Source organism: Neolamprologus multifasciatus, chromosome 22, assembly GCF_963576455.1.
Source record: "Neolamprologus multifasciatus chromosome 22, fNeoMul1.2, whole genome shotgun sequence".
Taxonomy (NCBI): domain Eukaryota; kingdom Metazoa; phylum Chordata; class Actinopteri; order Cichliformes; family Cichlidae; genus Neolamprologus; species Neolamprologus multifasciatus.
In genome coordinates, this window is record NC_140459.1 from 3,911,451 (window position 1) to 3,924,864 (window position 13,414).

The 13,414-nt window shown below is 42.5% G+C and overlaps 1 protein-coding gene across 2 annotated transcripts in view; it reads left to right on the top strand.

Moving 5' to 3' along the window:
• Positions 1-10,409: 10,409 nt before the first annotated feature.
• Positions 10,410-13,414, top strand: part of LOC146492663 (ATP-dependent chromatin remodeler CHD4-like) — a 31,263-nt gene continuing 28,258 nt past the window's right edge. For both annotated transcript variants that reach the window (XM_085148203.1, XM_085148204.1), the window contains exons 1-2: positions 10,410-10,699; positions 11,116-11,267. In XM_085148203.1, coding sequence (XP_085004329.1) covers positions 11,207-11,267 — 61 coding nt within the window. In that variant the 5' untranslated portion in view covers positions 10,410-10,699; positions 11,116-11,206. The remainder of the gene's footprint in view (positions 10,700-11,115; positions 11,268-13,414) is intronic.

Genomic DNA, 13,414 nt, shown 5'->3' on the forward strand with positions numbered 1-13,414 from the left:
TCTTTTTCACCGACGTTTACGTGTTTGCGTGTGAGCAGTGTGAGCGGCTGCGGTGACACCCTCACGAGCGATTGATGATCGGGAGCTGGTCGTGAGGTGTTAATCGCTTCTCGTTACCCCACGTATACTACACGATGCACGATGAAGGCCAAAATCGGGCCGATCACCAAATTGGTCGCACGACTCAAAAATCGGCTCAAAATGGGCCAAAAATCGCACAGTGTGAGCCAGGCATTAGACCAGCAATGTTTGTTCCTCTCAGAGAAAGAAAAAAAGGCTGCAAAAGTGCAGGGAAGAATGGGAAAAGGAAAACACCTGGCTGGAAAAGTGCACGATAACATCTATAAAGCGCACTGCACTGTGTGCCGGCGCACTTTTTCCATAGACGTGCTTCTAATGGTGAGCACATGAAGAACATGAGGGGCGTGAAAGCTCGGGGAACCCTTAACCAATTTTTGTCTACCAGGCCTCGGAGAACCAGATATGGTAAACACTGGTTTGTTTGTTTTTAAACCCTCTGGTTAAGGTTAAAATGGGCATGTGCAGTGAATATCAGCGCTATGTGGCCAGAAGTGTGATAATATAATTTATTTTGTGTAATAAACAAATGCAAGGATAGATGATTACAACAAATAGATGAGTAATACATAAAAGTAATACATAGATGAATAATGATGATGAGTTATGACGCGTAATCATGGGAACAAGTGGGTTTACAAACGGGAGCAAAAGCTGAAATAATGCCTCTGCTGAAGCCAATTGCACTAAATGCACTAAATGTGCACTGTTACAAGAATATTTTTCTTTCTATTGTTTTCTATTAATTTATATAATTTTAAGTTAAGCAGGACAGAGTTCTTTTAAAGAAAGATTTACTTTTATTATCAAAAGTTAAGCATGACAGGCTTCTGTTTAAGAAAGAGACCTGTTTTATTGTGTTAATGTTGTCATTTTGAGCTAAAAATAAATGGCTAAATGATTTTTGTTTCCCATGTGTTGATATCACAAAGAATACGCATCTACTTAAATCAAATTCAAGTCAAATGGTTAAAAAAAATAATTTCACACACAAAAAAAGAGCTAAAAAATTCACCACACTGGGAAGGGTGAAGACAACTGGGTCGCCCGGCCCTGGCCACGAGGTGTCCCTTATTTATTTCTCAGGGAGTTGGCAACCCTACCGATAACCAAAACATAAATGTCAAAGAATAAACTGTCAATGCAAGAAGGGACGGCGTCCAAGTGGAAGGTCTCACTCTGCATTGACAAAATAGGTGATCAAATTTCCATCAGACTTCTAAAGGCTCCACTAAGACTAACAGTTTTTCAGGACTTCTCAAACATTGGGACATTTCCAGATAGCGCAGTTAACGCCAAATAAATCCCATGGACTCTTGCAAGAGAATGAAACAGTGAAATGTGAATAGAGCAGCATATGATACCTGGTTCAGTAGGAAGCCTCACAGATCCAATTTGGCCTAATAATAACATTCCTGTCTGACATCACGCTCGACACAGGACACCTCACGGATTTACAGCAAAGGTGCCGTTGACACTGACTCTTCCTTCAGCTGTTGTACAGCGTCAGAGCTCAATGTTTAAGTAATTTCCCATCAGCAGCTCTGCCATTGATCGGCTCAGTGATCAGTGTGTATACCACCAAACATCGTTGCACCATGACTTTGACATTTTGATCTAAGTGCAAACATAGGACTGAGTCGCAGTCGGTTTATGGTCCCAGCATCGAGGACTCCCATTTCTCAGTTGTTCCAAGTTTTAGTTTGACATTTAAATTCCTCAGCAAACATGAGAACACACACAAACACACACACACAAACACACACAGAAATAAGTGTCAAACCCAATTTAGCCTGGATTCTGGACCTTCAATCTGGACCTTCAAATTGTTCCAGCTTCTTCTAGTGCAATACCTTCTGAAAATGTTCTCATTTAATAGAGAACATTTAGTGGAATCCATTCGCTTCCACTTATCCTTTTCAGGGTCGCGGGGGGCGCTGGAGCCTATCCCAGCTGTCATAGGGCGAGAGGCGGGGTACACCTTGGACAGGTCGCCAGTCTGTCGCAGGGCCAACACACAGGGACAGACAACCATTCGCGCTCACGTTCATACCTGGCGATTTGGATTATCCAATTAACCTATCCCCACAAGCTGCATGTCTTTGGACGGTGGGAGGAAGCCGGAGTACCCGGAGGGAACCCACGCAAACACGGGGAGAACATGCAAACTCCACACAGAAAGACCCCGGCCTGATGGTGGAACTGAACTCAGGACCTTCTTGCTGTGCGGCAACAGTGCTAACCACCGTGCCACCCGCCTTAATAGCCCCCATTTATAAAACTGATGATGAAATCTTAAGAAAAGAACTGCAAGTCCAAAATGTATGCCCTCCTTTGTAATTTCACATATTCATCCAGTGGGCCGGATGAAACCCTTTGGGAAGTCGATTCTGGCCCTGATGTCCAGCTGAGGATCCTCTGACCCAAAGTATATATAAAAGTATATTTATGTTTAGTGTTAAACATAAATATACTTTTTTATCTTCTACTTTTTAAGTAATGTATTACTTTACATATTCTTTTTTTCTTCTTTACTTCTGAGTTTCTTCTATCAAGGATGACAAACATCTTTCTCTCAGTAATATATTTAAGTTTTACCTCAAAGCTGACAGAGAGGGTGAAAAACAGCTCGTAGAGGACTTGACAGAAAAATGTTGTGGGTTTTATGCGGTAAATTAAATGTAATCATCACTCCTCAAAAGTTGTAAATCACGCTGTTATTTTTGTCCTCTCACTCACTTCAGCTGATGTCAACTAATTGTTGCACAAGCTCAACTGGGTCATGCAGATAATTGAAGAACATAACTGCCAGATAAACTGCCTCCTGCCTCACCCCAAACAAACAAGGTGTACTTTGGTATCGTGCATGTAAAACCTGCTGCAGTCCAGTTTTACGATCCACATCGAGAGATTAGAGAGATGGATTGTGGTGGTCGGTTTTGTCAGCTAGAAGAATGAAAGTTGTCCCACTTGACCTTTGTGTTGTTCACCTTGTTTCACTGTTATTTGCTTTTTACTTTTATGTTAATACTTTTCAGGGTGAACTCCACCTCTCGAACTACGACGGCTAGAATCCAACTCCAACTTGAACGGGTGGATGGATGGGTGAAAAGTACTGGCAAATGTAATGTGATTATAGTAATGCATTACACTACCAAACATGGCGTAACAGTAGCAAATAATACATCTGTTAATAAGACAATTGTGTATAACTGAACTTGACATTTAAAAAAGATGTGGGAGTGACTTTTTTCCAGTCCTTTGTTGATTTTGGTGAACTTTCCTTCTGTGGTTAGAACCAAATAAACACACAGTTTATCATATCTGTTTGTGATGATCTGCAGCTCCGCGAGGCTGTGGGGGAGAAAGGAGGAGAGCGAGAGGAACCCCGGCCTGACGAAGTGCGACAAAGACGTCACAGATGGGAAGGCTGGGTATTTTGAGCAGCGGTGGCTGCCGTTTAGAGAGACATAATATACTGTGCACTTGAGGAACCTATAAGCTATAAGACAGGAAGTGATGATGGTGTTAGTGGAGGGGGAGGAGGAAGGGGCTGAGAGTGAGCGAGAGAGGAGGAGGAGGAGGAGAATTAGCCATGTGATTATTATGGACTGGCAGGCCAAGCGCTGAAGAAAGGAGGAGGAGGAGGAAGTGGTGGTGGCGAGGAGGGGGGGGGGCAGGCAAATGCTTATTATGGGATGTCTGTGTTGTCAGATGGGGGGAGGGGGTATTATGTTGTGGCCTAGGCCTGTTTTTGTGAGCAGTGCAATCCCGCCAAACCCCTCCAGGCGCGTGTCGACATCACAGCCCGACGTGCACAGACTTTGCATATTTGCTGGTGGTGGCGGTGGTGGGTGGGCGAGCGAGGGTGGAGGGGGCATCTATCTTCAGGTGACTCAAGAAGGGAGTGAGACCCGAGAGAGGAGGCAGCACAAAGGCAGTGAGGCGAAGTAGCAGCAGCTGGGAATTCATCAAAAAACTTCATTGGCAAAGTATCTGAGCAGCACAATACACTCCCTGTCCACCATAATGGAAATTACTGAGGCAGCAGTGGAGCACGCACCTTGTTTACGTGCAGCGATTTGCTGTGTTTACTGCCTAAACTCTTGCAGATTTGCATTGTCCTGCTCGGGAAATATATTATTTATATATACAGCAGCAGGCTGTCAGACCAATTGAGCGACGGCACTTGTCCGTAACATCATACAGGAGTTGTTGGTGTTTTTGTTGGTCAGCATCAACTCAAAACTGCACAAAAATTATTTGTCACAACTGGATTTTGGCTCTCGGCCCTGCTCAGTATTGTTCCCTCCTTCGCCACTGGAAGCAGGCCGACTGTGACAAGAAGGGACAAGTGGGAACAGAGAGATGAACTGGAAGATTTTCATGTTTGTGTAATTGTGTGACAAATTCCTGAAGATGCGCTCTGCAGACTTTTTTGTAGTTTGCAGCTTTATAAATCTGAGAAATCATTTAAGAACCTGGCATCTCTTAGCTCACTTTACGATGCCATCTGCCAGTTTGGTAAAGGCTCTTGAGCTCTTTTGCTAATGTTTGCACCGCTATATCTGCAAAAAAATAAAATAAGAGCTTTCCGCACAGCTGGCATATCACTCCACTTTGAAGTGTGGCATTTTGAACCATCTGTAAACACCTCTTTTCCAACATGGTCAGACAAAATGGCATTTGAACCTTCCCTTTTTCTAGCACAAGCTGGCCCTTAGCCATGCTAGTAGCCTAGCCATTCGAAAGGCAATGCCAGCTGGTCGGTCGCCCAGACTGTCCCGACTTTGGTCATCCTCTCGTGTTTTCTCTTGCGCCAACAGCAGTTTGACATTTGCATTTCTAACTGAGATGTCTCAACAATTGATGGATGCACTGTCACAATATTTGGTGCATGTTCTCCTCGGGATGAAATGTTATAACCTCTGTGATGGTCTGTCCGGGCTGTATCCTATTTCTTGCAACATCAGTTGGGATAGACTCCAGCTTACATTCCTTTTTTGTGTCTCCACCTCATCATCAGCGCAGACAAAAAAGTCTCTGGTTTTATATTTTTGCCACTGCTGTCCCTCTGTATTTTCTACAAGCAGCAAATCCTCTGTTTCCTGTTTACAATGGCACAAACATATCCAGTCTGTAAGAACGGTCAGTGCTCAATATGATATGGTTTGGTAAGTCAGCACAGAGAAATTCTGAATCTAAGACATGAGTCTACATCAAGCCTGGGGGCCTGACAAAGACTCTGACCTCTGGACTGCTTTGGAAAATGTGAAGGACCCAGGAATGGACTTTTAACTGTATTTTCACAAGTTTTACACCTTTTCCTACTGATAAAGACCTCTCGCATGGCCATTGATACTACACCAAAGTAATAAAGTAATAGATAAACAATTATATGACACAAAAGTTCCATTTTTTTCACTATCTATCAGGTTTATCTATCAGTTTTAGAATTACAGGAAGGTTGCAACAATAACCTACCAGAACTTTTAGTAACTTTAGTAATTTACTTCTTACAATTTAAGCCAAAAAGTCATGCTGACAGATTTCTTTAATTTACTACAGCAGCATTTCTCTGTCATGTAGAAAAATGACATAGTAAGTATGCTTCTTTTTCTTTTATTAAGATTTCTCCAGGATTAAATGTGCAATTAAACTTCTGTACAGTGACAGAAAGAAGAGTTTCACTTAAGATTAAAGTGGGATCACGATGTAAAATGAGTTTGACATCCCTGATCTAGAAGAAAGTTTCATTGAGGATTGAGAGAGTGAGTGTTTCCAGTGTAGCTTCTCACTTACGGCACTGGTAGCCAGTCCGGGTGTGGATGTTGGGAAGGCCCAGGAGGAGGACATGCTGTTGAAACATGACGCAGATGACTGGGACATAAACACTGCATGTACAGAATTATCAGAAAGTTTTATACTTCTGCAAAAATCTTGGCTGTGTTAAATTCCTCTCATAGATCTCAATTCAGGATTCTTCAATGTCTCTCTTACAACAGCTATGTTCCTGTTAATAGCTAATTTATTCACAGGGGATCTATTACACTCCATATTTTAGCTCTAGCTTTTAATTCTTGGATTTAACTGGAGCAGCTTTGCATGATTCATAGTTCAAAATAATCCTATTTTATACCAAACTCCCTTTTAAGCCAACCTTTTTTTGATTGGTTGCCCCTCACAGTCAAAGCTTTTTGTTCTATACAACCATATTAGGGATATGCACCCCCATGACATCATACATATCTGAGAGCAGAAACAAGAGCCTGAAACAGGATTTAGGGCAGTTTGAACCCTGAGCTTGTGGCTCACAGTAATTACTTCTAAATACGATGCATAGTTGCACACTTTATATGTGATGAGACAGGTCTAACAGATGTGTCAGTAATATATCAAAGTGATCAATGAGTTTTCTATCAGTGAACTTCCTGTTTTACGTCACACGATTGGCTGAAATAGGGCAGATAAAAAGATCTCCAGACCATCACAGACTGCCGCGTCCTACAAATCTCATTATCGTTGTTTCTCCATGTGTCAGCCTCTCTGTAGTGGTGTGCGTTATCTCATATGGCTGACATGTTGGGGCTGATCAAATCCATTTCCACTTTTCTTTCTGGTGCTTCGGAGGAGCAGGATGGGTGGAGCAGAGATGGTGTCTAACGGAGGGAATGGCGTGGGGGGGGGGTCAAGAAGTAGTATGGTATGTATTTTGACATACATGGTAATCTGACCCGCCTGTTACCCTCCTCCCCTCCACCACCACTTTGCTTATCTCCATGGCGACCAGCCGAACAGGAACACTATTATGGTCTGTACCCTCCCTCCCTCCTCCTTTTCTTTTTTCCTTTTGCCTCAGATATGATATTATTACCATTATGAGATATGCAATTCTGCCAGTGTGATGGCGGCGTTAAGGGGTGGGAGGAGCGTCAAGAGCCGTGCACGAGGTTTCTATGACAACTGCCCCCAGGAACCTTCTGATTGGTGATTATGGGATATGCCCCCCCCCCCCCCCCCCCAAAAAAAAAAAAAATCCTACACCCTCCAAATGCACACATGAACACTGTGTCCACAGTCAAGGAAGGGAAAAGTGTGGGGGAGGGGGGAAGATGCAAAGCATGGGGGAGAGAAAACGAGGCAGAAATGGACGGAAATAAAGTTGCTCTTTGTTTAGGCCAGAGGCGTTAGGGACAAAGGAAAGGAAAGAGGAGTCAAAATAAAGGTGTGCTGAGTCAGATGCAACTGTAAGACAAAAAAAAACAAACCAGAGGGGAGAGAGAGAGAGAGCCCTCCAGCTAAATCCAAAGAAACTGGGACAGCTTGAAGTGGGTGAAAAGCCAAAGGGTTAGGGCACTGCAACAATATGCTGACATGAATCATGCGTGGAGCCATTCATAAATCCTCCATTGATTGAAACTGCCACATAATAGCACCAATTTTCCAATTTTACGGGAAAAATTATGCAGACATTTTTTTTCATGCCTTGCAACATTACGATGAATCCTTCTTTATCCCGCTGAAGCAGTGAGCGCTCAACGACAAGATGTTGTTCCCAACGGATGAATAATTCACGCTTACCTTTGGAAAATAGCAGCTAATGTTTAGCAGCTTTGCGCCAAACAAGATTTTTGTCTTTTATATTTTAAAACGTACTTAGTAACTTAGTAATCAAAGGTTTGGGGGAATCTCTGGGTCTGAGGATGTTTTTTAGAATTTGAACTAAGCAACTTTGTCCATCGATCCCTTTTCTTAACTGCTTATTCGGTTCAAAGTGGCCGGATCTCGCTCTTTTATTTATCTCATTTTATTTTTTTCAGAAATTTTAACACACAGAAAGGCCAACTTCTTATGCACTGGACCAGTGGTTTGTAATTGCCTCACATAAAGTTCATACTTTGTACAAACTGTGGAAGCAGGTAGTCTGTTGGATTAGGTAGTAAAATGTTATGTTGTACTATTTAGGTGCTTTTACATCCCCATCCAACCCTACCTGTACTGAAACACTGTGCTGAACGGTTTTATTTGCACCTATATATGATGTAGCAACCATGATGTCACCTTCTGGTTTCAAATTCTTGTTTTGAAGACTCAAAGAGATGGGTTTTACCGTTACCATCTTGTTGGTGGTGGATCTGACTGTGGAACTGCACGTTCATTGGCTTGATTACATTAGCAGCCGGGAGGATATCCAGGATAATCCTCTTTTCTAACACTTGGAATGACCAAAATTGACCTTACCTTATTCAATATGACCCAAAATGACTGACTGAGCTCATAAACTCACCAGGAAAGTGTTTACAGGGGTTCAGCCAGAGGCTTGCTTCTCCAATAGACTTATATAGGACTGTAAGTGTTTCTGCATCCACAAGTACTGCCCCCTGGAGGCCACTGAAAAAATACAGGTTTTAGGTAAGCTTGACTTTTCAGATTTGGAAGCTATGACTGTTTTTTATACTTTTACTTATCTATTAAGAATCAATAGATTGCAGGTATCTGTATTCAATGAGGGTTTGGGGTCTAACATCATCATTTATGCTGGTTGTGCTTTAGGTAAACTATATTTGCAGACGCTAAAACTGTTAGCTATAACTCATGATGTAACTTGATGTGCACCTTTATACTTCAGCGCTGAATCTATCTCGAGCCTATTATGTAACCACTACACATTGCATCGGTGAAGCTCGCAGTGACTGTGATCGGCACACTCAGTACCATTGTGTCCTCGTATGCATTTTCAGCTCTCTCAGACTCTACTGAGATTCAATGCAGAAGAAGAAATCACACATAAAGGGGTTCCCTGCCAACCGAGTTTGTAGCTGACGGTTGTTTGCTCGAGGACACTGGTCTCTTGCTGGTAGGTAACTCTCTAAGGTATTTCCCACTCCCATTGGTAGCTGTTTAAATCACTCAGATCAGTGTTGAGATAAGTTTAAGACAAAGTTATCAGTCTCTAGTCTCTCCCTCTGTGGACACCCCTTCAGGCAACAAGACAACTTGATGACATTTAGGGAAAATCTGATTTGGATGAAAACACTTTTTAAAACACTAACTTCATCTTAGAAAGCATGCCTTCCAGAAAGCTTTGAGGTCAAACTACACAGCTGTATTTCTTGAAACTTGGTAAAGAGACAGAGCAATGAAAAAGGAAGAATCTGTGAAATTTTAGTAAGGATCGGAATAACTTTATTTGAAATTGCATAACAGGCCATTGGCCTTGGCAGAGGCTCCATGATGATCATGCAGTAAAAATCTAATATTGTTACAACCCTAGTTATTAGCCTCTGGGACTCATACCCATGGTTCTACAATAAATAACAGCACATCTCTTATCTTCGTGCTTCACAAGCCCCCCCCCCCCCTCCAAAAAACCCCAAAATAAACAAACCAACAAAAAAAACAAAAACCAAAAAACAGCTCCTCATTAGCTCACATCTGCACATTTTATTTCCCATGTGGAAAACCATCATGCACAAGCTCGTGTGGATGCACAAGCACCTCTAAATGAAACACAGGCAGTCAATGGTGGGAAAAATCTGTCTAGGACCCAGACATTTTTCCCACCATTGACTGTAATGCATTTCCAGCCTGTGTGTGTGAGAGCAGCTGCTGCCTTCACCACTACACTCCTGAGTGCCTTCTTCTCAGTTTTAAGCTGCAAACTTCAAGGTTTTGACTACAGTTTGACCCCTCTGACCTTCTTCTAATGGCTGACTTTTTAACCCCACACTGACCTGCTCACGAGTTTTTATTCTTTATTCAGTCTGCATGTGTTAAAAAGTAATGTGGCCTTCTTTGTGTATATAAAGAAGTTAAACAAGTGTAATATTACAGCTGTTATTGAGGCGGGGAGGGGGGGTAACACCTGGACTCACCTGGTGTCACCCTTACTTTTATTTTTTATTTTTTCGCTGCTTTATACTGGCCTCCCCCCCTGCTGCACCTACAACCTGTGCACTGGCTCATATACAGTACAGCGCGTGCGCATACATGCAAACGTGCACGCTCAAGTTAAGCAGCAAGTCATGTGGCACACACAGTTGCCATGTGACGCCTTTTCCTTTTTTTTCTCTTTTTGGAGTTATGCTTATTGTGGGATGTCAGTGACTGTGCTCATTACTATTATGGGATGCCACACGGGGGTGGGAGGGGGACGTCTCCATGGTAACCACGGTTGCTAAGGGAGGGGTGTAGGTGTGTGTGGAAGGAGGGGGGTGTGTGTTCGTGTATGCATAGAGGAATGGGGAAGGGGGGGGGTGGATTGACTATTATGGTCTGTACGTTGCAAGGTAACTATGCAGAGTGGGGGAGGGGTCAGTGAAGTGTGTGTGTATGTGTGGTAGTGGTGGTGGAGGGGGGGCATATTATGGGATGCCTGCCCCCTGATCTCTTTGTGTATGTGTGCGCGCGCGCGCGAGCGGGGTGTGTGTAGTGTGCAAGGAAGAGAAAGAGGAGACGGCGTCGTGCGCACACGCTGCTGCTACACACAAAAAACCACGGAAATATATTTAAATTGTTAAGATAACGGTGTACATACAAGAAAAAAGAGCCTCTAAGTGCTGACCGGCGAACAAACTGAGCCCGGAGTTACTGTTTTTGGAGCCGGTGTGGGACTCAAGTTGTGAGTATCAGTTTTTATTGTTTGTGGGTTTTACTTGAGTCAGGCTGGTTGGGATGCCGGGTGGTTATAAAAGAACCCACCGTGAGGTATTTTATGGGGTAGATATGAGCGAGTGAGGGGGTCCTGTGTTTGATCTGAACCTGGCCGCCGGTCAAGCTCGGCTAGCACGCATGCTAATGAGACGGAAACTAACGATAATGGCAAGATGGCATGTCAGCGGAGATGGAGTGTGGGCTAATCTTTACGAGCTGTCCAAAGTTAGAGTTATTGTCCAAAAAGAAACCTCGTGTGGGGATTGTTTATTGTCTTGATTGCTGTCTTATGTATATTCACTTCCTTCCGCTCTCTTTTTTTGTTCTTCTCTGCCCCCCACCCCCCCTACACTACAACACCTCCTCGACTTGGACGGACTCAAGCCTGGGTCAGAACTCTGGATTACCCTGGAAACTTTATTTAGTTAGCTAAACTGCTAGCTAACTAAAGAAAGAAAGTTTTCTGTTGTCCGCTATGTCTGCAAGCGACGATGAGAGGGATGAATACGGAGCCCCCGAGGACCGGTTAATGCACGGTAAGGCGAGGCTCATTTGTTAGCAGAGAATGCTAATGTTCACGCTGGGTTATGCGCTAGCATGAGCAGATGTTTTTGACATTCACATCAATCATGTTTGTTAGCATAATGCTAACTGCACAATGCGGCTAACTACCGGGTTGCTAACAGTAGCAAACCGGCTTCTTTCGCGGCTGAGTATCATTTTAGAAAGAAGTCCAGTTTTTACCACAACCTGAGGCGGCATGGTTGATGGTTGCATCGGAGTGAAGTCACGTCGACAAACCGGCATGTTCCCGGGGCCTAGCGTTAGCCAGCTACCGGTATTTTTACGTGTCGATGACAAGATGGAGGCAGCCAGTTAGCTTGAAAGCTGGCGGATGACGTTCAGCGGCGTCCCCCTCCTCATGGCCGGCGCCTTCGGTTTGAGTGTGCAAGGGGGGAAAAGTAATAATAATAATAATACGGAAATGAAAAAACAGCACCCAGCTTTTTATTTAAACGTTATTTATCCCCGATCACCTTTTAGTTTTTACGTGCAGGTGTGGCCGATGTTTACAGTGTGCTTAATTCCGACGAGCACGCGCACCGTCCGCGATAGAACCGTTGAGAACAAACATTCAGCAAGTTAGCCGCAAATGCTAAAAATCGATTCAAAACAACACTTAAATCATCAAAAACGGTCCACTTTTTGTTCACGTGTTTTTAAAATCTTTATAACAGCAATAAAACAAACGGTGCAAAAGACAACACACTGTAAAATCATTCTTTTCATTAATAGCCATACAGAAACCAATTATTTAGGCTAGCCTTTATGCTCAGATGTCTTACAAAGGTCAAACATTTTCTAATATTTTTGTCTTTTAATTCATATTTTGTTGTTTCTAGTGTCTGCTAACTGGTTTGGAAATAAGCGAGCTTCTGAAGTACCGCAACACGTTTTAACTATTTTTTGGGGGGTCTAATACTGCATAAGCTAAAACTGTGGAAAATCGTTTCTATTTTAGTAAAAAAAAAAAACATGTCAGCATTTAGCTTTTATTAATAGATGCTGCAGCTGAAAAGACGGTTAAAAATTGCACAGCTTATAAGATATAGCGATCAACCATGGTTTCTAATTGATTGTCAGCAAAGGTGCCAAACAAGTAAAAGACAAGTGGGGAAAAAAATCACCAGTGCAATTAATCGAAAATTACCATTAGTTGAAGCTTTCAAAAATGTTTTTTTCTGATAAAGATCTCTTGATTCATGAGAGTAAAAGTTATATCTCTGCAGCTGTAAAGAAAAATGACAGATAATCAACTAAGGAAGGACAAAAACAGAGTTTAATTTTTTTTTTTTTTAGTCCAGAAGTGTGCCTTTCAATTACTCATGCACAATCAACAGCCAGTTCTTAATTTTGCACTGGAATTGTATATAGGATGTATAATAATGTAGCTGAATAGCTGGTGAGTTATTTTCTGTTGACTGCAGTAGAGTTTGGTGCAATTTATAGATAAAAACCTGTGTCAAGAACTTAAAGTTCCTTTTGTGTCTTTGTTAGTGTCCTTTTTTGCACAGCTCAGAATGAATGTCATATGTAGTCTTTAGTTTTTCAAACTTTTGAGTTTCTAATAAGTGAAAATCTTGTAATTTAAAATTTGTTTTCCATCAGGAGTCATATTAGGTCTTCACAAGCACAGACCCCACAGGGATCAAATCAGAGTACACAAAATTAGGTCTTTATATCTGTGGAGTAAAATCATCTGTGACGCAAAATCTGGTCTTTGTCCATAAAACATGCTTTTCTCACGCTTTGCATCAAATAGAAAATTCTACCACTGTGCCCATAAGGAGCTCTTTGTGTTAAACACTTGAATCAGATTAGAATAATTTTTCTTATCAGCTACAGCTGTGCGTCCGCCTACCTACACAAAGCTCAGTTACCTCTATTGACCCAAAAAGTCCCATCTCATTAAATCGTCTTCGTTTCCAGGTGCATCTTTGATGGCGACTTGCCATTTGCTTCTTACAGTAGTCCATTACATTAATAAGCGCTCAGTGCCAGATACTGGATCGAGATTTTTGCTGTTTGTGAGGCCTGCAGGGGTGTGGTTAAATCATCCTGATGAATCAGTTGTAAATGATGGTTTTAGCCACTAGAGCCAAACTCATTTAGTCACTCCCCC